This window comes from Eublepharis macularius, chromosome 12, assembly GCF_028583425.1.
Source record: "Eublepharis macularius isolate TG4126 chromosome 12, MPM_Emac_v1.0, whole genome shotgun sequence".
In the NCBI taxonomy this organism is placed as follows: domain Eukaryota; kingdom Metazoa; phylum Chordata; class Lepidosauria; order Squamata; family Eublepharidae; genus Eublepharis; species Eublepharis macularius.
Window position 1 is genome coordinate 40,655,301 of NC_072801.1, and position 27,532 is coordinate 40,682,832.

The following is a 27,532-nucleotide window of genomic DNA, read 5'->3' on the forward strand; positions in this document are numbered from 1 at the left end:
GCGATCAATGGTCTTCTAAAGCAGCAGCAAAATACTCCTTGCCTCACACAGGACTCTGTTGTCCTGATGCCAGAGGGAATCCTGCCCAAAGTAGAAAAGGGATTCCAAGCAGTAGGTGTGTCCCTCTTAGTTGCTAAAAAAAAAATCAAGGCAATCCTCTTCAGAGAGCACTGAGGAATCTGAACCAAAGGGCCTTGCTTGTTCTCAGAACTGGACAGATTTTACATAAGCACACTCTACTAGTGTTCTCTCCAGGGTGATCCTTTCAAGAGGGCCTGCCACTAAAACACCCATGCAAGGAAACTGGGGGAGAAGTGAGCACTACTGTTGCTTAATCCTGTCCAGAGATAAAGACGACACCTCCATCCAAAACAACAAGAGGCACAGCAACACTTCATAGTGTGTGGGCAGAGCTGGAACATCGTATGTTGCACTTACTGTGCCGCGCCTGAGAGCAAACTGGATGGAGTCGAGGTCAGCAACAGGACACCAGACTTCGGCAATGAGACATTTCTGGGTCACATCGATGTTGCAGAGGTTCAAAGTATGATAGATGGCCTTCATCTTGCGCACCTTTATGAACCAGACACGGATGTTCTTTGCAGCTGCCTGCAGGACTCTCTGTCGGTGATCCTCAGTTTGATTCAGCACCTGCCGCAGGAGAGAGGCCATGTGTCAGGAGGCTGACAAATCAGAGATGCTCACTGTATCTTAATCCAGTTTAGAAATGAAGTTTCTGTTTGTGCTGGAAGTCACAGAAGCCCAGCACAGGGGCTAGGGCTGTGTGTAGGACACATTCTGAATTCTCCAGACAAAGACTATGTGATCCAAACTGCTATTTAACTATTTTGCTTGGTTTATTCTGATTCAGCTAGCCGAGAATAGAACTACGTAAACCATTCGCCCTACAATCACTGGAAATATTTCTCCATCATATTCTGAAACTTCAGCATTTTTTCAAGCTTATCTTTGCAGCCAAGAGGGCTAGAAACTTGATTTCTTCCTCCTTTCTTTCCCCACCCTGAAAGTCAAGATATAAAGAAAGCCAAATTCTGCATCGGGTAATAATCTTCATGCCTACAACATCAGAAAGTGAAAAATGCATACAGGCCTTTCAGTTCAAGAATAAATGTTAAGGGGGTAGGAATCCAAGCATGCAATGGAAGATGGGGGTGGATAGGACCACCCATACTCACTCAATTTACAGTTCCAGGCACGCTCGGGAAGACCTTATACAAAGCACATTCTTGACCCATCCCACAACCACCCCTCTGATTATTCCAAAGGCAAGAATGAATTGCTCACATTCCCAATGAGGGAAGGTCTACCCCTTCTCTAGATCTGCTGACATGTGCTGGAAAAAGTACTGCAGGAAAGGACTGTGTGGGGTTTGTGAACTTTCAAGAGAAAGATGTACAGTTCAAGCATGCTTGGCGAAGAGGACCAGAACAACACAGCACTTTAGGTTCGCCTGACTCCCTTGGACTCAAGGAGTTACAAGATAAACACACACCCCAAAACTCCATCAAGAAATAAGTCTGTAACAAGACCACCATAACAAAAACACAGTGAAAGCTACAGCACAGGCCTTCTCTTTTAGAGCCCCTGAAACATAATTAAAGCAATTGTGCCTCTTTCTGTTTTCTGAAGGCCTGTGTAATTTAGCAAAGTATGCTGCACAGACTTGGGACAAAAAAGGAGAAAATTCTGTTTAGTCCCTGATGGGTTTTCTGTTTACCACTAGGATCTTCAACAGGACCTCTGCCTCACAATGGTGGCCAAAGAGAGAGAGATCAGGTATGGAGAAGTGTAGGTCCTGCGATCTTTAAAAGACCAAAGCTAGCCCAGAAACTAACTGGAAAAATAATAGTCATGACATGACTGGTCGAATATATTTGAGCCAGCATACTCTGCCCATGCTGTTGAAACTGCAGCAGTCAGTCCTCAAGGTAGCAGCACAGGCACTGACCACAGTCTACAGGGCCCTTGCTTCCCAGGAACAGACGTGTCAGTTACAGTTCCAAGGGGCCTCTCCTGTCGACAGACACTGCCTTTTATGGAGACAGCTGAGCCAGAACCAAGAATGCCTCCAAGCTGCTCCGACAGGAGTAGCAGCATCCCATCCCATCAACGACAAGTAATCTCCCCTCCCAAGAGCACTCCAACTCCCCTCCATGACCACCTCTGCCCTGACTGAATTAGACTTCAAACTATTGCTTTTCATCCACTTGATCGCAACCCCCACAATGCTAGCCCAAGGCAGAGACCACTGCTCTAGCATGCTATGGTAGTGAAACAGAACAGGGTGACAGCAGCAAACTGGGCAGGAGTTCGGCAACAATAATCTCAGCTGGTGGCTTCATATAGATGAAAAACATGGCAGTCAAGTTAAACCCCTACTGAATGCAGGCAGTAAACAGATGACCTAACCTTTATCAAATGCTCCTGGGTATATCAAGAGAATGCAAACAGCAAAAGCAATTCAGGACCAACTCATAATGTCCACTATAAGCTGCCCACCAAGAAGGCTAGAAACTTCATTTCTTCTTCCTTTCTTTGTGTGGGTCAAAGTTGCTGAAAGCCGTAAAGAACAATCAGCAAGAAGGAATTCTCCTACTCCCGGTAAGTCTCTAAAAGAAAAATGCTCACCAAGAACATCAATTCTACTAATGCAATATACCCAGGCTGGAAGACAGACTGAAGGGGGCGGAAAGATACCTCACTAGAAATACCAAGGGCCATTAAAGAGCCTTGTGGAATCTTAAAGAGACTTAAAAAATACATTGAGGCATAAATCTCTTCTGAGCCCACTTTGCATGAAGTAGTCGCCTACAAAGTACCGCAGGGAAAAGGACACTATGCCCTCCTCATCAGTCTGACTGATGAGGACACTTACTAAATCATTCCTAAGATGGTCCACACATGCATTTGTGTTTATATATCAGGGTTTCAGAAGTACAAAGAGCTGCCTACAGGCAGAAAGAAAGAGGAGCAACTTTGGCCCTTTTGTCCTATAAAGTAGGCAATTGAGTACTTGAGTAACTACAGCCTGATAGAGGGACTGCAAAAAACCCCAAATTCCCTACAAATCCAGGCCCAAGAAGAGGTTGTTTGAAAGGCACATGTAATTTTAAGGATACCAGGCACACCCGAAGTATCTGTTCACTTCAAAAAAAAAATAAGCAATGTGCCTAAGAACTTGGAATAAAAAGCCACTTAGGGCTGGGGATAAAGCCACCACGAGTGAAAGCTACAAAAGCCACCTCTCCATCATCGCCATTCATACCATCTGAAGGTCATCAATCCTGGTGTTAACCCCAGCAGCCATTTCCTTTCTTTCCTGTGGCGTTTCTGGACAGGGGTACAAAGAAGCACGGAATCTGAAAGAAACACAGGCTATTTGTGATTAATAGGATGGCAGTGCTTGGCATCTGAAAACTAGGCTCTCCATGAAAGATTAGGAAAACAAAGTAAATGAGATTTCTGGAATTACGTATTTCCAAAAGTTTTGCATGGGGAATTGTCCTTTTGTTGTTAGCCAATACATCCACATAGCCTAAGAAAAATAGTTACATTCAAATTTGCTACTCTGTGGCAGACACATTCCTCCACCCAAACAGACAAATCAAAGACAACCACTCATCAAATTTTTAATGGAAGGCACAAAACTAAGAGGAAAAAAGCACAGTGGCTGAATCTGAAGACTTGATATGGCCTGCAGCAACACCTACTCCACTACACTAAATGGCTGTTAACATACTGGAATAGCGCCCATGGTGATGAACTTTATGGTTTAGGACTCTAGACTTAATGTTATTTGTACCTCCCTCCATCAGATTGTATTCTGGGAATTGAAATTTCCCAGATGGATGGGAAAAGCAGAATCTCATGCACTAAGCCAGGGTGCATGGAGCCTTGGACTCTCACCCAAAAGACATTTCCAATGAGCACACATGCCAGCTGTAGATGATGATCAGCATCCCCATTTCTGCAGTCTTGTTCTGGGGTGAAGCAGTGGCACGTTGGTAAAGCCCCTGCTCTGCATGCAGACAGCCCCCAGTTGAATCCCTGGTATCTCGTTAAAAAGCTTAAGGAAGTGATAAAAGACCTCTAAGACCCCAGAGAGGTGCTGCTAGTCAGAGTAGGAAATGGCAACCTTGACGTAGGGTATGACCCAGCAGAAGGCAAACTCCTGTATGTATTGGTGTCATCTCTGAACAGAAGGCACAGGCCACAATCACGCTCCAGATGAGGCACTTGGATTGGGTTTCTCCTCTGAGCAGCAAACACAGGCCATGTCTTTTACACATTACAACCAGAGTGGCAGTGGGCCTTTCCTTCCAAAGTGTGCCTTTTTTTTCATACAGCAAGACTAACTTGGAAAGCTTTTAGAGAAAACTTACTCCACTCCCCTACCCCCCACCTGCACTGTACTCCGAAGGAAAAAGAAACCAGAATGGGGTTCGAGACCTGCTGGAATCCGGGCAAAAAGCAAAATGCAAATTATCCAGTTTTACCCACTTACCCTTCACATATCTTCTTCACTCTATTTTTCAGCTGGTCACCTTGGAAGAAAATAATGAATACCGACTTGTGCACGTAGTCTCCCTGAAAGAAAAGGGAAACTGATGCAGGGAGAAGCCCGGGACCAATAACAGAACAGGGCAAATCTTACCAAATGTATGAAAGCATCCCTGAGCCAGTGTCACACAGCAGTCAAATGGCTGGGCTTAGACCAGGAAGATACAGTTTCAAACCCCTGCTCAGCCATTAAGATAGTGCCAGTCCTGTCTCTCTGTGCCTAATGTGCCTCAAAAGAATGCTATACGGATAAAATGCAGGGGAGGAAGAAAACTGTGAACCCTGCCTTCGGCTCCTTGCAAGAAGATACAAGATGGACTCAAATAAATGCAAGAATCTCAGCCTTGATTCTGTCCCCCACCTGCAAAGTGGTGGAGAGAAACATTTGCTGGGGAGAGGATTCAAATTACCCACCCACTACAACTCCCATCTCTTCCCACCACTTGCTTTTCTCAATTTAACCAGGAATCACTGGTCTCAAAGCCTAGTTATAGGAAAAGTAGCTGGGGACGAGAGCTGAACCACCACCAGAAACCTGCCACTTCTCCCACACAAACATCCCCTCTTGGCTTTACAAAACTGCAGTCCTACTTGCTGTCAAACGTGAGGTTCGAACCTTCTATATTCTTATTAAACAGTTAAGCCTATAAATCAAGATCAGAGGACTTCGGGCCTTTTCCTATCTCCAGAGGTGCCCCCACTAACATCCACCCAATTAAGACCAGTTTGCCACTGAAGCAGAGAAAAGAGGAAGCCTAAGACATGTTTACAAAGCTTTAGCTTCAGGGAACGTAAGGAAGGAAACCACTCTAAACATTACAAAGTAAAGCAAAAGAAACCTCTTATTTAAAATATCTTTCCCAGGATGATGTATTTATTTATCATATTTTACCCTACCCTTCCTTCAATGAGTTCAGTGCAGCTACGTACATGGTTCTCTCCCCTCTTCCAATTTATCCTAATCATCACCCTCTGAGGCAACAAGCAGCATGGTGTAGTGTCAAACCAGGACCTGGGAGAACCAGGTTTGAATCATTACTATGCCATGGAAGCTTGCTGGGCCAGTCACACGCTCGCAGTATAATCCACCTGACATGGTTGTTTTGAGGCTAAAATGGAGGAAAGGAGAATGATGTAAGCAGCATTGTGGAGAAGAGCACGGTATAAATGAAGTAAATAAGGTTAGGCTGAGAGAAAATAACTGGCCTAAGGCAAGTTTTGTGGTGAGTGGAGATTTGAGCCTGACCTTCCAGATCCTAGTCCATCACTAAGCACTCTGTAACACAACCTACTAACCCATTTGTTCAGGGTAGGTACTTTTTACAAGACTTGCTGGCAAAGCAGCAGCAACCTCGTATCACACCCATCAACTGTGCATATCTGAACAACATGAAGGCACCCTACCAGCTGACAATCTGAATGCTAAGAGGTAGAAAAGAAATCCAGTCCCCCTTCTACAAGGCATACTACTGAATGATTCTTGCATCCAAAACTCATAGCCTCGCCTTCTGTGGTAGGAGGGAGGAGCTATTTCAACTCCCGACTGCAAGCAAAACATGTTGAAAAAGTTGCCTTAGAAGCAATTTTTGGAGCTGTAACTTGCTTGTTCCACCTTCTCTTGCATTTGACAAGGCCATCAAAATTGTTCCAAATGGACTACTAAGAAGTCCCACTGAAGACAAGATTAGTCTTGGAGCTTTTGCTGAACAATATGGGGGGGGGGATAAAGGTAGTCCCCTGTGCAAGCACCGGGTCATTATTGACCCATGGGGGGCGGATGTCACATCATGACGTTTTCTTGGCAGACTTTTTGTTATGGGATGGTTTGCCATTGCCTTCCCCAGTCATCTACACTTTACCCACAGGAAACTGGGTACTCATTTTTTAAAAAACTTTTTATTTTTCATTTTTCTTAATTACAAATAACAATATGAACAAAATACACACATAGCAATCATGAAAACACTAATAGTAAACCTTGGAACAATCAATAACAGAACCGCCAATACAGTAAATTACATTGTCAATAGAGAAGGTACAATACTTAATTAGACTCATAGTATTACTAAAAAGCTGAAAGTATTCATGTCAGCATTAGGCAATTGATTGGTATCATGTAGAGATGGTTCAAAAAAGGCAGCCATTGTGTAAAGAATGTCGACTGATACTGTGGCTTATCAATGGAGTGAAGATGATCTGCTCTTTTCTCCATGGTAAAGATATCCCACACTTTCCGGTACCACTGTTGCAGTTTTTGAAGTCTTTCTTGTTTCCGAAACTGGGTACTCATTTTACCGACCTCAGAAGGATGGAAGGCTGAGTCAATCTTTTTTTTTTTTATAAATTTTTTTATTTTTCATAACTACAAAACACTACAGACTATCACAAGGAAAGGGGAGAGGGAAGGGACAAAGGGGGGTGGAAAAAGAAAAGGGGGGGGAATGAACTACAAACACTAAACACTACACTTCAATGTTTCCCTTCATACTGTCATAATACAAAAATAGCTCCATAGAATAATGATGGAGTGGTTAATCATACAGAGAATAAACATTTCAAAATCTGATTAGACTTTCCTCCCCCTTCTAGGTCCCGGACGCAATTCTCTCTGTGCAACTGCTGTTGCGATGCTCTCCTCCCCCCCCCCCCTCCGGCTCCTCCTTTTCTTCTTTCTTGGTGCAGCAGAGTTCTGGGTTTTTATTCTCAAAATCCTTTAGTTGATCTTCTGATAATATCTTATAGGCCTGATCTTTATATCTGAACCATATTCCTTCCGGGAATAACCATTTGTACTTTATTCCATGGTCCCTCAGAAGAGCTGCAAACTTTTTATATTTAAAACGCCGTTTCCGGACTAGAAATGGAACGTCCTTCAAAATCTTGACTTTCAAACCCATAAAGTCCAAATCCACATTGTATGAGTTATATAGGATGGTGTCCCGAATCTTTTTAGATGAAAAGTCAATAATGATCTCACGAGGCAACTGTCGCTTTGTTGCATATTTTGAAGAAGCCCGACGGACCTCCAAAATGGCGCTTTTAACCTCTTCCTTAGTCGTCCTCGCGGGTGTCGCCAGTAGTTCCGAGACCAAATCCCACAGATCCTCATTTTCCTCCTCTTTCACGTTTTGGAGACGCAAAATTGTCTGCGTTTGTTCCACCTGTAGCCCGATCAGCTGGTTCTCCACCAACTTCAGCTCCTTTTTTGTAGCCTTCACAAGTGACGCACTTTCCAGAGCAGACTTTTCTGCCCCCCCCCGCTGCTGCCTTAATGGTTTTCACCTCGCTTTCAATTAAGCCCACCCTTTGATCAGTTTCGTTCAGCTTGTCAACAAAGGGTTTTATGGCTTCCACCACCGCCCTGCGCACCAACTCTTCGAGCGACTCCCCCTTCAAGGTAGCCGAGATTGACTTACCGAGAGCGGGACTTTGCTTCTTTGCTGCCATTTGGGGGGGGGGGCGCCAACAAAATTCTGGAACTCAACGAAGGGGAAGAGCGAGTCTTCTTCAGATCAACCTCTCCTTCACAAACGCTTGTAGAACAGAAGGGATTCGCTTGTTTACAGGCTTCCGCCTGTTTCTTTTACTTGCCGTTTCTCGTTGCCCGGCGGCACTCGAGGCGCCGCGCACATCTGCCGGCCTCCATAGGGACAAACGGGCAATTCCCCCCCCCCGCATTGATTTCGGGGAGTTCTTCCCGCCGCGTCCCGGACCCTGGCTCCCTCCCTGGGAGTCCTGGGGGCTAATCCTTGCGGATCAGCCGCCCGGTCAGGGTGCCCGGTCGTTTCCTCCCGGACCAGCCGAGAGGAGCGTCCGGCATGGCTGAGAAAACGAAACCGAATCGGAAGGCTGAGTCAATCTTGAGCCAGCAACCTGAACCCAGCTTCCACCAGGATTGAACTCAGGTCATGAGCAGAGCTTGGGCCGCAATACTGCAGCTTACCACTCTGCACCACAGGGTAAGCTGCAGCACTGCAGCCCTCCTGGGGGTAACGGGTAGATGACTGGGGAAGGCAATGGCAAACTACCCTGTAACAAAAATTCTGCCAAGAAAATGTCGTGATGTGACATCTCCCCATGGGTCAGTAATGACTCAGTGCTTGCACAGGGGACTACCTTTACCTTTATCTGGGGGGGGGGGAAGGGGCAGAGGCAACAAGAAGAGGAACATAATAAAAATTCATCTAATTAAGTTTGGCTAATATAAAGAAGAACCAAAATGCAACCAGAGAACCTGGACAGCTAAGCAGCTAACTGAGGATCCGATCTGGAGTAAACAAGCAGAAGGAAAAGAACTGAATGGAAAGGGGCTGGTGGCTGTGGTGTATTTCATCAGCGTCCAAAGCCCTTGAACTCTCTGGGGAGGCCAGCAGCACATTCTTCAGGCAGCTGGCTGGACTCAGATAGCAGCTCCCCCCTTCCTGCATTTGTTTAAGCAAGACGAGGGGCTACTGCCATTAGGAAACTTTCACGCAACTTTGTGAGAACAGCAGCAGTGGGCTCAACCTCATTGTGCTGGGCTTCCGAAAATTGAAGAAGAGCTGCTTTTCTATGCTACCTAGAAGTGTTTGCACTGGGTGGTGCTTAAGGCTTGCAGGAGCAGCTTTGCACTGGGGAGAGATGACACCAAAAAGAATTGAATTACAGCACGTGCTCTCCTGCAGTTTCAGCTCTTGCTCCGTACACGTTCTCTGTTAAGGATGAAAGCAGCTGCTAGAAACACCCCTCCAGCCTCATAATGGGCTGCACTTAAGAACAAGAGTCTACAGCCTGTAGAAATATGCACATGTAGGGAAGCTGTACAGATTTGAACAGAACATAAGAAGAAGATGCGAAGGGGGTGGGGAAAGGCTCCCAAGCTAGCCTCCGGAAACCCCTCAGACATCTCACTATCAAGCCAGTTGCTCATAATGCTGAATTTTAATCTCTTAATATTTTGATTTTATTACTTTTCTTTTGTAAGCCACCTCAGGACAGTTCCTGGAAAGGTGGCATAAAAATGTTCTACACAAATAAATTAACCCCAATTTCACCATCCTAACATACAGTGGTCAATTACTACATTCAAATATATATGGGTCAAAGCTGCCATGAAGCAATTATTTTGGACCTAAAATAACTGACTCTTTTATTTAACAATCTGATTACCCAACAGTCTTGGACAGAAGCAACCTATTAAAAATGCCACACTCTATTTCCATCCTCACACAGAAGTCATCCTCACATCCTCACATAGAAGTCACTGCTGCCAGAAATTTAGCCACAGGTAAAGTAATGCCCAAAAGACACTGGAGCAAGGGAAACATCACTAGCTGTAGCCAAAGATCTCTCAAAGAGACAACCATCACACGGTCAAAGAAAATATGAGATAAAGTTTCAATCACCACATACACATCATCTGAATAGCACAGTCCGCTGAATCTGCCTACCAAAGCAGCCAAGGGGAATGTATTTAATCTAGCCAAAAGAAAAGCTCTCCAATATTTAGGGATAGTCAGTCAATGAAACTAAGATGGAAGGGTAAGAGGGAGCACGTACCAAAAAACAGCATAAAATATACTCTATGACCCCGGCCAAAAGCTGACTGACAGTCTAATGCCTACAGCACTCTTTCTAAGGACAGTGTAGCTGCTCATAGGCCAAAATTAGGGCTAACTGTCAAGCCTCGATAAGAAAACAAAGGCCTTCTGCAACAGTGTAAGATGTGACTACCTTGCAGGATTCAGGGCCAGATCCCTGTATAGAAAACCCGTTCTGGTTCAGATGAATTGCTTGAAGACCAGACATTTTCCCTTAAGGATATGAAGCAGGATTCATGGCTATCTGATGAACACAATTGTACTTTTGATTATATAACTAGGGATGCCAGCTAGCCAAGAGAAAAAAGTGTTCTGTCAATTCAATAGGAGGATAATAATTGGAATTGGACAATGGAAGTCTTTCAAGGCATGAAGCATATCCTTCAGTTTCAGCCACATTATCTCCCCGCCCCCCCATATCAACACACACAATAAATCAATTGATAAAATGGAATAAAGTAAAATGATAAATCCATTAACAGTGTAATCCTATGCCGAATTAATTCCACATATGATTGCACCATTAAAAAACAGGCTTGCCAAATTTTATCCTGGTAAAGCACAGCTGTCAGAGGTTGCAATAAGGCCTGTCCATACCGTCACAGGGTCCTCTAATGGATTTTCAATTTCAGCCTGACGCAAGAAGACGTTCCCACGACACACCCTCCATAGCATCCGCTCAAATGTTGGGATCCGCTCCCGGTTGATCACACCAGCCACAAACCTGAACACCACAGGAGGAAACGGAAGCAAAACATACATCTAATCAATATGCACTGAAATAAAGCTAACTTGTACAGGCCCTTGAATAATGTAGATGCCAGAAAAGAAAGCCAGCAGAGAACAACCAACTCAATCAGTTGCATGAATGTAAAAGGAACACAGACCCAATGCCCCAAAGACAAGGAAAGAGCCTATATTCAGTTTCTTCCAGTATCAAGAAGCCGTTCTGTTACTCATATGTTGTGGCCATACTAAAGTTCAGTTTAACCATTGTTAACCTTGAGGGGTCAAACTGACAAACATGGTTTGCAACTAGAGATGGCCATGAACTGGAAAAAAAACAAACCATGAGGTTCATGGTTCATTGCATTTCATGAACCATGTACTTTCATGAACCTGCCCCAGTTCGCGAACTGGTTTGTTTGGTTCATGAAAATATCATATCCAGGTCAGCAAATCGTCACTTCCTGGTCAGCAGAAGGTCTGCAGGAAGTCCATCCCCTGTGGCCTAGGAAACTGATTGATCAGCGCCAGGCTGTCTGCAGTGATGAACCAAAAGATGAACCAAACAAACCAGCCTAAAGTTTGTGGCGGTTTGTTAGAAATGGGCTCTGATGAACTGCCGGTTCGCGAACCACGAACTGGCCCAGTTCATCACGAACTTTGGTTCATATTTTGGTTTGTGCTATTTAACCTAACAGAACCACCCTTCAAAACTGTCACTGCTTTGAAAGCAAGAAGAGGGAAATGCAGGCCTAACCAGATCGTCTTGTGGCCTTTGCCAGCCCTGCTGGTGGTTGAAGAGGGAGATCCTATGAAGCACTACAGAGACTACGGGAACTCACAGCAGCACTCACCCCAGCCGCAGCGGTGCTCCTCTGCCCACCTCGCTCGGCTCCAGCAGCGACGAGGACTCCTCCAATAGCTCAGGATCCGCCATCTGCTGATGATGCAATTCAGCCTGAATTCACAAATCAATTAATATCTAATGAAACTAGTTAGTGGCATGCAGGGAGATGAGGAACCAGGAGATGGGTGGAGAGAAGCAAAGAATGAGCAGAGAGAGAAAGAGGAGGAGAAGGGACAGCAAAGGAGAAAACAAAAAAGCAGCCAGCAATGCATCTCAGCTGAGACCAAAAGACAAGAAAAGCAGGATAAAAACTGCCTGGACTTCAAGTTAAGCTCCCAAGGAGTTCAGCTGGGGGGGGGGGGGGATAAACATTTTTTGTTCAAGTTGTCAGCAGTCTTGGCCAAAAGGCTTTGGGCTTCTTTAAATCCCACTATATAAGTTGTGTATTTCCTCTGTAATAACCAGAGGGTAGGGAGGCTTCAAACATTAAGTGACATCATTGGAGAGGTTCTCAGCTCAGAGAAGGAGTCAAAAGAAGCCTAGAAGCTAAAGTGGGGGGGGGGAGAATATTACAGGACCAAGGAATTTAAATTTAACCTATTTATATCCTGCCCTTCCAATCAGCTCAAGGTGACATTATGCACTGAACTAAGCATGCTACTAGTTTATTATTAAGTACATTTTTATCCTGCCCTTCCTCTAACAAGCTAAGGTGGCATGTGTTGTTCTGACATCTTCCATTTTATCACAAGGTAGGGTAGATTAGGTCAAGCAACAGTTACCAATCTGATGGACTCAACAACCTCTGACTCCAAGATTTCAGCAGGAATTGGGCATACACTTCTTGGTCTTCACAGCCATAAGGACTAGAAGCTTGCTACTCCTTTAAAATGAAATAATCCCTTCAAATTCTGTGGCCATTATTTTTCGTGCACTGATGGAATTGTAGGCTCTCTCTCACTAGCTGCTGTGCTTACATAGCTAGATTATGTGATCTGAATGCAAAAGGCTGAAACCAGCAAGGAACTAACATAGAAGTTTTAAAAACTTCAATAAATGCTACTGAAATATAGCGAATTTGTGTAATAAATCACCACATAGATAATACAATAAACATAGTAAACAGCAATGAAGGAAATATACATGTTACAATGAAGATCAATCAATCAAATATCCACGTGGTCAAGTCTGTTTGTGCGCTGAAATATATGCATGAGAAAAATGTGTTTCCTTCACTGAGAGTGGGAGAAAAAACACGTGGTGGTTGTTTGTATATCATCTCCTGAAGAAGTGGACCTCATGAAACAAGCAGAGTTCACCGGACGCTTGTAGAGATGGGGGGGGGGGGCATTTCTGGTCCCCCACTTTTCTTTGTATTCCACCTTACAATGTCACACCACCAGAACTGAACCCCCTTGGGGGCTACTTACCTCTCTTGATTTGCCGTTCTCCATCCTTACCGCTTCTGCCCTTTGGGCTGACGTCTTCAGTGTGTTGCATTGTTGAAAATTATTTACTGATGGACTTTGAATGAAAAACTGCATGCACCACTGAGGGATGTGGTAGAGGGTATGCGGTCTCGCGTGGATATGTATTATGTTTATTGTATTATCTATGTGGTGATTTATTACACAAATTTGCTATATTTCAGTAGCATTTATTGAAGTTTTTAAAACTTCTATGTTAGTTCCTTGCTGGTTTCAGCCTTTTGCATTCTGGTTACATTGGGAACTGCCTCTCTAGGTGGAGCAGATTAAGTGACCTGTCATTCTTGAAGTGCCTGCATAGAAGGAAGCATATTTTATTCCCTGCATTTGCATTTTGGCAACTCTTTGCACCTACAGAAAAGTCTTTTTATCCCTTTCTCTCTAGCACAACTTGTGTCAGACCAAGCAATCATGGTAAAAATTGTACCCAATATATTTCCAGCATCTCTCTCTGACTATTAAAATACTCTGCAATTTACAAGTTAGTCCTTTCCTAGACTCTTGGGAACTTAGCTTGCCCTGGTACTTATGAGCAGCTCCAGGAAGGATGTTGATGCCGCACCCTCAGAGGCAGCATTAACATGGCAAAGCAGTTACAATCATTTCCACCACGACAGGCCATAGCAGTAAAGAAAAAATATTTGAAACAAACTAAACTGCAAGAAGAAGCATATCCCATCTTACAATGTGTGCATGGGTCTTCTGACAACTGAACCTGAAAACACACCCATCTTGCCATGATGGCAAGTAATGGGTCTATGAAAAAGGGGCACATGGACTTGCTATTCTGGGCACAAAGGGCTGCCAAGGTTGGTTTTGCAGGTGGCAAAATCCATTTGGCAAACCTTTGGTCATCAGGTGGGGGGAGACAGGAGAGTTCTGCAGGTTTATTATCTACGCTAACCTCCCAAATTTCTCCTTTGCTCTACAATTACTACATACTTCAGAGTATTAAAATCTTACTGCTATGACCAAGCGTAACTGTCTCTGCAGTAGATTTTTGCATTCCCTTTACGGTTGCCAGCTCCAGGTTGGGACATTCCTGGAGATTTGGGGGTGCGGCCTGGTGAGGCAGAGCTTGGGGAGGGAGCTCATCAGACATATGATGCTATAGATTACACCCTCCAAAGCTGCCATTTTCTCAAGGAGAACTTATCTTTACAAGCTGGATATAAGTCGCAATTCCAGAAGAACTCCACACCCCACTTTGAGATTGACAACCCTAATTCCTTTCAAGCTACAAGGTCCAACCACTTCAGAGAATATGCAATTTGATCCCCGTGTTTGGCAGACATGGGCAATTATTCACTTGCTACCTGCCCCCCCCCTCCCCCCAGAGACACAGTGTTTTCCTACACAGGTCATTTGTGTGCAGGAAACCTTTTGCATCCCCAGTTCCCTAGTTGTTGCTGTGAAGCTCCCCAGTTGTTGCACTTCTTAGGATATCAACTTTTTTAACCCCTTCCACTCCTCACAGGATAACCCATTCATTCCCTATTCCTACCTTTGCACCATCTGCCATGCTGCGAACTCACCACAGAACACAATACAGAAAGCGTAAACCATACCACAACACAAAAACTGTTCCAAAACACACATGAAGAAAACATGGGGCTCTTTGTTTGAAAAAAGAAGGATCTTGAATTGTATTTGTCAGTATAAAAATGCTTCTATTGTACTGTAGACTATAAAACTGTTACAGGAAACCTTCCCTAATATCTCCCCCCAATATTAAGTGAACAAATGGTAGGAAGACGTGCTTCAAACTTGGCAAACCATGACAAGGCACTTTTCTTACTGCAATTTCAGCCACCAGTTGCATAGCACTTGAATTTATTTGAGGGGGGGAGGAACTACTACAAGGGTAGTTTATACTGCAAGCCATCTTGCCAATATCAATTCCTTTCATTAAAGTTTGGTGTAGTGATCAAGACCACGGGGCTCTAACCTGGAGAAGCAGATTTGATTCCTCACTCCTCCACTTGAAGCCAGCTGGGTGACCTTGGGTCAATCACAGCTTCTAGGAGCTCTCTCAATCCCACCCACCTCACAGGGTGTTTTTGTTGTGGGAATAATAATAACATACTTTGTAAACCGCTCTGAGTGGGCACTAAGTTGTCCTGAAGGGCGGTATATAAATCGAATGTTGTTATTGCTATTGTTATTAAGACTGAGTCAACACCGCCCCTTCCAACTAGGGGCAAAAATCCTAAAACCTGAATCAAAAGGAACAAGCATGCTAGCTTGCTTTAGAGGCACATTCGTTCCTGGGGGTCGTACAGTGGAGGGCTTTTGTTTTGTCTTTTCACTAGCACCTGTCTGGCCAGAGAGGGAAACAGGATGCTGGACTAGAGGGACTTTCAGCCTGACACAGCAAAACTCCTCTTCTGTTTTTAAGCAGGCAACATCCCCAAGCGTAACTTTAATTGACAACTGCTTGGGCCAGACAAGACAAGGTCCTTCTGATTTTTTTTTTTAAAAGAAGCCACCCAGATTTAGCCCAGAAGCAAAACATGAAGTAACCCCCCTCCCCAAGTAGATTCACTTTTCTGTCTCCAACATCTGCAGCAAAAACCAGACCACCAAGAGGAGGAAGAGAGAAGACAGATGAAATAGAACTGAGGAGGGCAAATGGTGATGGAAAAGAAAGAAAAATCAGAGGAGAAGAGATGGGAACTGCATGCCATTAACCATTACTTTTCCAGTCTTCTTCCCGTCTAGTCCAGGGCACAGGGCTAAAAGATCCAGAGATATTTCTCCAGCTCTTACTGCTCTTCACAAAGTAAAGACATGAAGACTGAGAAAAGGATCAGCAGTTAACAGAAACAAAACCATGGTGTTCTTTCATTCCCAGTGGCAAGAAATGGCTATGCTGGCAGAAGATGGACCCTTTCATGTCACAGCCAGGCCTGATCTCCCCTCCTGCACCTCCCGACAACAACATGTATGGCCTACAGATTAAGGGATCTGTCTTTTAAACCATTTCTTGCTGTAAAATTGTGCAGACATTCCCAAAGATTTAGTAAGTTTTCAAGTGTTGAATGCAGTCTGCAAACTTTGCAGTGGTTTAAAAAAATGAACAGGGGAGCAACAGCTAAGCCATATCACTGTAAATGGCCCCTATGACAAGAACATTTATCCATTTAGGTGATGATGTTCACAGAATATAAGTGAACTCACTCATGATGACTCTAAAGAACAGCAACATTCAAGTTCAGTAGACCAACAAGATTTTCAGGGTATAAGATTTTGAGAATCAGAGCTCCCTCCGTCAGAAAGCTCTGAATCTCAACAGCTTACACCCTGAGAATCTTGTGGGTCTTTTAGGTGATACTGGACTTGAAGCTTGCTATTCTACTGCAGAACAACAAGGCTACCCACACAACTCTGAAGGAATTACACTTCGGTGGAAAATTACATAGTACATACTATTCACGTCAATCTGCAGAATCTAAATAGCTGCTTGTGTGGTTCAAATATCTTAAAACTATTAAAACATGCCTTTGTGCAGGCATTTGCTCTTTTCAGTGAGAACTTCTATCCCCTTCTATCAACACAGTGAAGCTAGAAAAGCATCCTCACAAAATAGCAAATAAAATGGTAAACTTGTATATAAAGATCACATTCAGAAAGTACCTTTGTATCAAACCTGTGTATTTATATGCATTGGCATGTCCAGAAAGGCAACCAATTTTCACTCCATCTGCTGTTTGTAAAAGTTTGGTCTAAGTTCTAGGTAAGCTGTGAATATTTAAACTACTGTTGTCATCAACCGGTTCTTGGGGAACTACATTTCAGGAATGCCCAAAGGAGAACGGCAATGGGGAACACTCAAATCAGTACAATGAACAATGCCGGAAAACCTAGTACAGGGCAAACAACTGTGATTACAGCATAAAATTTACATAACTAACCTAATTTGGAAAGAGGGAACTGGCCCTACAGAGTCTACCACAAGCCTTTGCTTTAAGCTCCTTTGTCAGACAATCCGCTGCTCAATTGACACACAAAGTTTGACATTTGCTCACACAGATGCATCTTGCCAAGAGAAGGGAATAACCTGGCCAAGCGCACATTGGATGCTTTCCCAAACATTACACTTCCAAGTGTTCTTCCACAACCCTGACGCTCAGGAACTTTATTTTCATTTCAGAACAGAAGTTGAAATAGCTTTTCACTATGAGGCACAGCAGTGCCTGCTCCATTTGCAAACAGACTGCATCAGACTATGACCATCTAAGCAACACAGACAAGAGACAGCAATTTATAACCTTGTACAGAAAGCAGGATTTAAAAAATATTAATGCATGCTCCCCCCACCCCTTGTTACATGACTAGTATACAGGAAAGAGATCGCCTTGAAAGTGTCAGCTGGGCCATGTAACCCTGTCTGGCAACAAACTGAATGGGAGCTGGGAACTGAGTAGTTGACTCTGTAGACTGAGTCACTCCAGCTAAGGAACAGGCTTCTTAACCTCCTTCTTCCCACTACAAACAGCAACAGCTCTAGCACAGTTCTCCTTCACTGGTGTCTGCCTGGAAGGTGTCAGTTGCAGGAGGGAGCAGCAGGGATTAGACTCTCACCACTGATTTGCCTGGGACCAACTGCCACTGGATTCTTCATTTCCATAACTGAGGCCATCAAACTGGAAGCCATTCCACTTAGGTGCTGGTAAAGCTAACACAACCAGAACTCTTAATCTGCTTGTGTTTATGCTTGTATTAGTTTGCAGGCCAGCCAGAGGTAGGGATCCATCTATCTGCACAATCCTTCCTAAGATTCAAGTACTTAATATAAGCCTTGGCCAGTCACCTATTTCAACCACGTAAGCTAAGACTCTGCTTCAGTACACTGCAGTTTACCACCTGATTTATAGATACAGCTTGTCATTGCTTAATGGAATGGTGCAGATGGCATGAAGTTTACCTCAAGGTAGTTTGATCATCTTTATGCAGACAGGAATGAGCAGCCAATGGGCATAAGCAGAGCACTCTGTTGTTCACATGGCACAAGAGAAGGTTCAAGAACTCTTGGCAGATGTATCAAGACAATCGGTCACAAAGCAGCAGTTGAGGTGGATAATAAAGAGGGGGCCATGAGACAGGAATCTATACAGGGGACAATTAAGAAACCTGGAGAGAGGAAAGAATCCAGGCAGGCAGCTGGTTGCCTATTCACTACCTTATCACTATGTACTTTGCACAGAGATCAAATGTTCTGTTGCCTTTTTAGATATACCCTTTTGCAAATAAGAGAACAAGCAAACAGCATCTGCCTTCCTGCAACCAAATAGCGGATCACCAAGGCTGTACTCATTTTGAAGCAAGGCAAGCCAAATCCTCCATCAAAAATAGCAAAATTTTGCTTATCTTGCATTACTAACTTTGCTAATCGGTGGAGGGGCAACACCAGATGTTGCATCTCCATTCTGAGCGCTGAAAAAAAATTATTTCTGAGATTTCTCCAGGGACCAACTATAAAGCTGAACACATACCTTTGCAGCTAGATACTCCATTTAAAATATTCAGAAGCCAATACGCTCAAGAATCGGAGCATTGCATCCAATTCCCCACTTCATACTTAGGTGTCAACTGCAGAACCTGCAACCCAACTTATTGGCACATGCCCAGAAAGCCCAGCCCAAAGACTACAGCTTGTAAACTGGCATTCAACACATGAAGACAAAGCACCCAGATCCATAATTGATCGTCTTCCCAGCATGCTTGCATCATCATTCACAAAGTGAACAGAGAGAGGGGCAGCATAAATCTTTCCCAAGGACAAAAAGATAGGCAGATATTTTGCTCATAAGAGTAACTCCATTTTGTTTGGACTGTTGAATTAGATGGACACAGCACTTCATCCCTTACTGGGCCTTAAGCCTAAGTTAGGCATAAGACGTCATGATCTACTGCACAAAGCCTGTTAATTCTGCCAGTGTTTCTACAGTTTAAGCTTTTAAGTACTTAAACCTTAATCATAAGTCTTCATGCCTTGAAAGCTGAGGTTTCTGCAAAGCATTGGTCTGGCTTTGCTTATGGCTTGCTCTAAGAAGGACAACATTCTAATGATACATCATAACACTTGCTGATCCAACATTGCTAGTTTTCACTACATCCCTTACTGCACTTTCTGAAAGCCTAACGGGACTGGGAAAATTCCAGGCATCTGGTTGCCCAGGAGCCTAAAAATCTGAAGGATGCGCCCTGTAACCTCAAGTCTGAGAACTGGCAGAACCACCAAGTCTGACATCTAGATACAGAGCAGACTGTCTTTGTCTCTTTTTATAGCACATTATGTATTTGTACATGTGACTGATCTCTCTGCTGCTACCTGGAGAGGCAAGATTGGAGATATGCCAGGCACCTGATCTTCCAGATTTCTGAAAATCTAACACTAGAACTCAGGAATCTGGAACAGGAATAGTTTTCCCAGGTGTGTTTTCAAAAATCCTTAGTATGTTCTGTTGTACTCAGATCTTTCTATAGAGCCAATGTTTATGCACTGTTCAGAGGTCAAAATGTCATTCAAACAACTATTGGAAGAACGTCTCCTTATAATACTAAAACTACCAATAATTGCAGCTAATGCAAGCCATGTATGTTTGCATGAACAATGTGAAACCAATTTGTAGAGCTCTCTCAAAACCAAAGAGGTACTGCTGCCCCAAAGTACAACTTAAGCAAGCATTCTCAAGAAAGAAAGTGGTGGGTTGTGATGGGCAGGCCCAGTGCATAAGAAGGGGAAAAACACCCGATATTCTGACCTCATCAAAAAACTGCTGAGTTTTGCGCAAGATGAATTTTAGCTCAGTCAGTTCTAGAAAGTTCCTTTTCAGGGCTTCTTGGTTGGTGTTGATTTCTTTGAGTTCATTTTCAATTTTCTCAAAGTTTGCCTAGAGGAAAAAAGGAGAAGGAAGAAAAAAGTCAGCAAAATGATTAGCTGTCAATGTGCCATAGATGTCGCCTTCCTTCAGTGTGAAATGGTAAATTTTGTTAAGGGTTACGCAAGCCACATGTAAATATTGTGCTTTTCTGCAAAAACTGTAACAATTTGTAATAATTTTATTTTGTACAGCAAGCTGTGCTCATTTGTATAAAAGAGGGAAAGTAGCTTCCAGACTGTTCACTTGGCATAATCCAAGAATAAATGAGAGTCTTGTGACCAGGACTGATGCGTCCATGGAGGCGGGTCCAACAGCTGCCTCAAGAGCTGGGGTGCCGGAGGGGGCGCTGGGGTTGGGGGCATGTGCCATGGATCTGGTGGCGGCAGCGCTGGCGGCTGAGCAGAAAGGCTGGGAAGCTGCCCGCACGCCACCCTGGCCACCTGCCGTGCCTGGCCCGCAGCTGCTGCGCCTGGCCGGGAACACGTGCTAGCAGCGGCAGCGCGGGGCAGTCTGAGCAGGCAGCCTCCCAGCCCTTCTGCTCAGTTGCCCCATGCTGCCACCACTGCCACCTGCACGCAGCTGCGGGCCAGGCACAGCAGGAGGGAGGGCTGGGATGCCACCCATGCGCCTTCCCAGCTGCCTGCCGCGCCAATGGGGCTGGCTCGCAGCGGCATGCTGCATGATGTCATGCATAGTGATGTCATCACACGGTCCAGGTGTGAGCGTGTGCGTGGGGGCGGCAACAGCCCTGAAGCTGCCCCCGGCCTCAGGCGCCAGAAACTCTGGCACCAGCCCTGCTTGTGACATCTTAACAATAAACACAATGTTATTCCATCTTAAGCTTTTATGGACTAGAGCCCAGACCTGAAGTGTGCTTGAGTCTTCAGAAGCACATGCTGGAATAGAAGTTCATTATAGCCTCTAAGGTGCCACAGGACTCCTGCTCATTTTTTTCTGCAACCAACTAGCATGGCTACCCCTCTGACAGAATCGACGTGTGCCTTTTCTGGACAACTAGAAGTCTATAAACCTATGCAAGTCTTTATTTGTTCAAATTCCCTCCCCAAGTGCTGCTTTTATGGCTTGATACAAACTACTGCTGTGAGTTTTTTTTATAAAATGGAATTGGAAAAGTTCAGATGCTTTAACCACTGTCCTTCCTGGGCTTCTCTCTTTAAATCTCTGCTCAGAAGCCACTTCTCCTGACTGATCTTACTGATCTGCGGATCTTCTCATTTTAAAAGAAACAGCCAAAATAAGACAAGATTCCATAAGGCCTGCTAGGGCAGAGGTTTTTACCTCCAAGTCAATCATGTCTCGAGGAAATGGCACCTCTGGATTCTCGCCTGTGTCTGCAATTGGAATGTTGGCTTTTCTAATCTCCTTTTCAACAAACCCTGAAAGGGGGGGGGGGCGACAAAAAAGAAGCAGAAAATTGTTATGTCATAATGGACCAGAATGTTTAAGTCATCTTAGCTAACATTTTCCACCCCTTTCCACTGGCAACATGTTAACCTTTAATATCAACAAGCATCTCTTTCCACTCATTTTATTTATAAAATATTTTTAAATAAAAGTAACGGACAAAAATAAATACACATGAAAAATGTGGACAACTAACATGTCAACTCTTTGAGCAATTTCATAAAAGCAAAAGGGGAAACTGCACAGATTACATCAACAAGCCATCCTTGTTTGCCACGAGCCTAAAGATTTCAACCTGACTGGTTAATTTTCTCCACCCTAAGGACTTTTGTTTGCTCCTCATGAAACCTATTTTCCTTCTAAGCGTAACTATTTATTAACGTTAGAGCACGTAGTTATTTATTAATGTTAGTACATGTAGACCTTGCTCTTCTGTTTAAAAAAATACTCAAAAAGGCTTAAAATATTAAAAATGCATAAGAAAAATAGATAACAGCCATTAAAAATTTAGAAGCATAAGACAACGTGCATGTCTACAGAGCACAGCACATGTCAGCTTTTATTAAGGAGGATGCTTAGCAAAGATTGAACGGAGAGTTGAATGGGAGAAGAAAAGGCAGATAGCCAAAAGGCCAGACTGCAGTCTCAGCCATCACTACAAGACCCCTGCACTTCCTCCATTGTTCACAAGTAGGTGGGAAAGTTTTTTTGGGAATATCATACCTCCCCATCCCAGTAGGGCCCTCCAAAGTACAGGGCCCAGGGCAGAGATCCCAATTTGTCTTAACCAAGAGATTGCTCTGTTTGGCTGTAATGTTGCATTTTGGAATAGACTTTTTAGGGTTTGGTTCCAATCAAGGAACCAAACTCCAAGAAATCTAATCCAAAATGCAACGTGACAGCCACAAGAAAAAGTAGGAGGCAATATACATGATGGACAGGCTGCTTTAATTCTATTGTTCTATGAGTAGAAATTATAAAATGAAGCAATGACATACTGAGTTTCCTGTCCATCTCTTCGCACCTTCGGACTTCATTAACAAATTTACGCTGGAAGACATTCACATCAGGATTTAACTGTAAATTAAAAAAAAAATACTTATCAAATGTAGTCTAGTCCAAACAATGGTCTAACAACAAGGTGAAACAAGACTTATACTATTCCTTGGCCTACCTTTAAATACTATATAGCTTTATTTATAAAAACATTACCTGACCCTTACACCATAAGGCAATTTATAACCTGGTCACTGCAAATTAGAGATGTGTTGTCAATAATTGTTACATCTATTTATTTGTTTTAATTAAGGTTAATGTTCTGTCTAGACTAGCTGGTAGTTTAGACGTTGTTAGTTGTTGACTGTTACTAGAAATTACACTGTTAATTGGTTTGAAATTGAAGTTATATATTTTCTGTTAATACTTTCAAGATGTTGTATTATAAAAAATTTGAAAAACTTAAATAAAATACAATATGAAAAAAAATGTAGTCTAGTCCTGTATATACAGTGATTGAGAACTAGCAACTGGAAAATCTACAGACCTTCCCCTACTTCTGGCTGAAGTGCTATGACATCAGAGAAAGTTCAGAAAAATTATAATTGGAAGGGAAGTGACAGAAAGTTAGCAACAGAAAGTTAATAATTGTTTATCTCCTAAGTGAAAAGACTTTGGAGGTCTATCCTAAGACTGACCTATGTCCTGTGTGCATGAATCAAATGGAGAGGCAAGAAGGTTTTGTAGGCTGAAGGCCACGGAGACCAAGAAAGATGAAGAGTGGGAGAAATCTTAAACACAATGGACTGCTACTTGATCGATTTGCATTTTTCTAAGTTTGACTCCAGATCATTGAATGCTCTCTAAGGCAATACTACTAATAATTAACACCCAGATAGAAACCAAAGATACTTTAACTTTATAGAAAGGAGGAACAATCCTTCTGAGTACAGAGGGCCTGGGTCCCTGACAGCGGAAGGGCTACCTCTCCATCTATATAGCCTGGATAGACCTTAACACCCTCAGAACAAAGTTTGCTCCCTTTTCACCTCCTTGAAAGATGGGAGATTTGTAAACAACAAAGCAAGAATGTTCTTTATGGTGTCCCCTTTCTTATGGAGTGGGCTGCTGGTTAAAGCAGGTCTCTCTCTTCTGTCATCCAGTTTAGATGGCAATGCACTGTTTAGGCAGGTTTTTCCTGACTTAATGGTGTTAATAATGTATTAAAGTTTTAATATGTCAAGTAAGGTTCCTGGCCAGCTTTAAACTTGCTTGTTTTACGGTAAATTGTTTTAAACAATGTAGAAAAGTGTTATATTGAGTAAGTATACAGACAGGCTCGTCACAACACAGTAACCTGTATCACACAATGCAGAAAGGCAGATACATACATCCCGAAACTGGACTTTTCCAAGTTCTCCCAACTCGCTGACACAGCAGTATGCTGCTTCAGACTGGAGGAAAAGCTGCGCAAGGGTCATTTCTTCACTCCGGAACAGCTCCCCCATGATGAAAGAAAGATGGCCCAAAGCAGAGTCAGAATCTTCTTAAGCCTTTAAGTATAAAGGTGAGACTCCTCAGAAAAATATACATTCTATTCTGCCTCCCCCCACACCCCAACTTTTCTCCCAGGGAGAAGATATGCCATAGTGACATCATTCCAAGTGATCAGCCCTCTCACAATGAACTAAAAGAGCCAGTGCTGGAATATAGCAAATTCAGTTACGGGCTAAAAAGGTCTTCCTCTTTTCCACTGTGATTTAAACATTGCAAAATAATTCCAATTTGTAGGCACTTAGAATTCTTCCAGTCCCAGGTTGTAGCCCAAAAAAACACCACCTTGTTAAAAGGTCCTGGTGATTCTCGCATGCTGCAAGCAGCTGTCTTTGGTAGTCTCTGGAAAAAGAGAACCATTTCAAAAACCACACTGAGGAGCCACACATAGCTAAGGCCCATCATGCAATCTATCAGCAATTAAAAGAACACTACCACTGCTGAAATGCTCCTCACAGTCCAGAGCCTGAATGCTTCATGAGCATCACATGGCACCTAGCTGCTACTGCAGCCTGGTGCCCTAGAAACATAAGCAGCAGCCTATCAGCTGACAGTCACAGTGAGGAAAGGCTTTACCATCACACAGCGCTGCAGCAGATTTATTTGGCTGCACAGGGGATCTAAAGCTTGTTTCCATTAAGGGGCCATTTGCATGCTGGAGTCTACAGAGGTTACACAGTGACAGAGATGTCTAGCTGGCTCTTTTGGCCATTATGTGAATCAAACTGATTAAACCACTAACTAGAGGCTTGCAGTGGCAAGATACATCACAGCAGAAGGAGGCTGGCATATCCAGAGTCCAGATTGCAGCAATCAAAACAAACAATGCATTTTCTTCAATGCAGCCACTGCTGCTGTCTCATGCTGGGACAAAACACCCAGTGGAGATTCACCCAGTCAGGAATAAATTAATGAAATGTTTTCCTTTCTTCTTGGGAACCTGTCAAACAGCCCAAGCAGGCCTCGAAAAGGTTTGCTCTGTACTTAAAACAAAAACATGAAGGAAGAGCCGCCTCAGAGCATGCAAAAGGTGCAGCACGCTGATAGATGGGAGTCAGAATGTGATCGACCACATACATAGCATCTTCTCCACCACACCGCATGACAAGATTGAGACCAGAAGCTGGGCACAAAAATTAAATGGCAAACCCAAAGCTGCCATTTTAGTTCTTGTCAGCAAGCAAGATATGTGGGCATTTCAAGGGCACTCTGTCAGTGTTATTGAACTCTGAGCTTAGTTAAGCCCAAATACCCAGTATGCTGTTAATGCACAAACCCAGAGAAGGCTTAACTTGCACTATATTACATACAACACTTTTAAGGTCCAGTAACTAAAACAAATGTTTTTCTTTATCAAATGTTAGTAGAGAAATGCCTACTCACAGAATGTCTGCCAGAATTTCCCTTTCAATTTGCACAATCCTCTCCTTTCTCACTTCAAAACAACTATAATGGCAAAACAGCATTTTTCTTTAGCAAAACTTACGGGGGGGGACTCATTTGTCCAAGACACACACACACACCTTTTGATTCCATCAGATTAGGCTCTTCTGGCAAATAAAGGAGTAATTTTTATCTTCAGCATCCTAAGGCCACAAGAAAAAGCTGCTATCACCATATCCTATAAGGTCAATTTCCCCCTCAAACAACATAGAGAGACAACACAATAGGGAATATACGTACAGTTTAATGAATTAGTCTTGCAGCACCACAAACACATTTGCTGCAGCATTTGAGAAGCTGAACCCACATAGCAGATTCATCTTCATGGCGCAGCACGACCATCAGACATTCGCTACAGGTCACAATAAATGCTTTCATCTTTATAGTGCCACAGTATTCATGCTCTTTGGGCTGCAGCAGACTAATGCAGCTGTTCCTCTACAACTAGGCTTTAATCAACAAAGAAATCAATTTTCTCCTCCCAAATAGCAGAGTCACCTCTCTTTGCTGCCCATAACAAAAAGACTCATCTGTTCTAGCACAGTGATTCTGCCATGCCAGACTGAACCCCAGTCCCCTCTCCCAAGAGAAGCACCCCATACAGCAACAACACGGCACCTGACGAAGAGAGCTGTAGCTCTCGAAAGCTCATACTACAATAAAGTTGGTTAGTCTTAAAGGTGCTACTGGACTCTTTACTATTTTGCTACTACAGACTAACATGGCTAACTCCTCAGCAACAACACAATAATACCCCAAACATAACCCCTAATATGAAGAACATCATCGGTAGCCTTCAGAGATGTTCCTCCTTTCTTCCCAGTGACCCAGAGAGCATCTCAAGGGAATAACCACCTAACCGAAGAGCTTCCCTCCCACATACACGCTCCACAACATCACTCCACTTACGTAACAAAAAGGCCCCAAATGAAAACCTGCCCCCCCCCAGATGATTCCATACCGATATATATTTTTTAAAAACAATGGCTCCTCCCCAGTTCAGTCAGAGCCGCCCCAATAGTATAGAATTACATACACCCCTCTCCCCTTTAGGGCGGCCACCCCCCACAGGGCCTCCGCATCCCTCAATGCACTGCGAGACCTCCCTTCCCCCCTCAACCTCCTTGGAAAAGACGGTGGGGGGAGGTGTCTTTCTCCTTCCCACAGACCTCGACAACCACCTCCACCTGCAGCCCGCAGGCCCGTCGGCACCTCTCCTAATCAACCACTGCTGTCACCGCCTCGGCTTCCGTCGCTGACGTCACCACGTGCCTTCTTCCGCCAGACCCAGTTGGTTGCTTAGCAACAGGTGTCTTGTCGTAGTACCGGTCCGCTGCGGATCTCGCTGACAGGCCGCCATTTGAGGGGCGGAGTGGGACTGGGCAAGCGCAGTAACTCCTCTTCTGGGTTGGATGGCGTCATTGGGAGCGGGAGGTGACGAAGTCGTTTTTAGCGGTTCAGCGGCTTCGATTTACCTAACGCCTCATGATCACCCCAGAATGCAATGCCCATGACGTGTTAAGTAAGTTATTGTTGTTAAATAAGTTCTTATTTAATAGTTAAGCGTAATGCAGATTTAATTGAATCACTCCTTTATTATTACAACTAATAATACTGAAAAGAATAAATACCACTTTCCCAAATAGAATTGTATAAGTTGAGAATTTTCTTTTTAGCACTGCTGAAGATGTGAGGTGCTTCCCCTCCTGAAAATAAGGTTGTAATTTTATAAGGGAGGGAGGCGCACAGAGAGAACTCAACAGACTTCCACACAAAACTAAATACTCCCCCCCCCCCCAAGTTTCAGTTGTTTTAAGCATGGCTGTAAAGAAAACAAACGTCCCATAAAGAAATGTAGCCCAAGGCTTTTTTAAATATTATAAATAAAATTAATTGTTGCACGGAAGTATCTCATACTTTGTTTTTGAAGAATTGGTTGACAGGCTGAAATTCACTAGGTGTAACTTCTTCTCAGCTTCTTTGTGCATAGGTGGTCATATTTCTGCT

The 27,532-nt window shown here is 43.7% G+C and overlaps 1 protein-coding gene across 6 annotated transcripts in view; it reads right to left on the bottom strand.

The window, feature by feature from the left end:
* The window catches only part of ATP6V0A1 (ATPase H+ transporting V0 subunit a1), a 58,648-nt gene that overhangs the window by 25,985 nt on the left and 5,131 nt on the right, over positions 1–27,532 (bottom strand). Inside the window, exons 1-10 of one of the 6 annotated variants that reach the window (XM_054994856.1) lie at positions 26,695–26,843; positions 23,920–24,081; positions 22,531–22,609; positions 21,407–21,504; positions 19,988–20,116; positions 11,741–11,844; positions 10,758–10,884; positions 4,526–4,608; positions 3,287–3,380; positions 439–651 (exon numbers count right to left, since the gene is read on the bottom strand). In XM_054994856.1, the coding sequence (XP_054850831.1) occupies positions 439–651; positions 3,287–3,380; positions 4,526–4,608; positions 10,758–10,884; positions 11,741–11,844; positions 19,988–20,116; positions 21,407–21,504; positions 22,531–22,609; positions 23,920–24,036 (1,044 nt within the window). In that variant the 5' untranslated portion in view covers positions 24,037–24,081; positions 26,695–26,843. Of the gene's footprint in view, positions 1–438; positions 652–3,286; positions 3,381–4,525; positions 4,609–10,757; positions 10,885–11,740; positions 11,845–19,987; positions 20,117–21,406; positions 21,505–22,530; positions 22,610–23,919; positions 24,082–25,568; positions 25,667–25,765; positions 26,466–26,486; positions 26,508–26,694; positions 26,844–27,532 lie in introns of those variants that run through there. The other 5 variants (XM_054994862.1, XM_054994860.1, XM_054994859.1 and 2 more) reach the window with 5 other exon arrangements.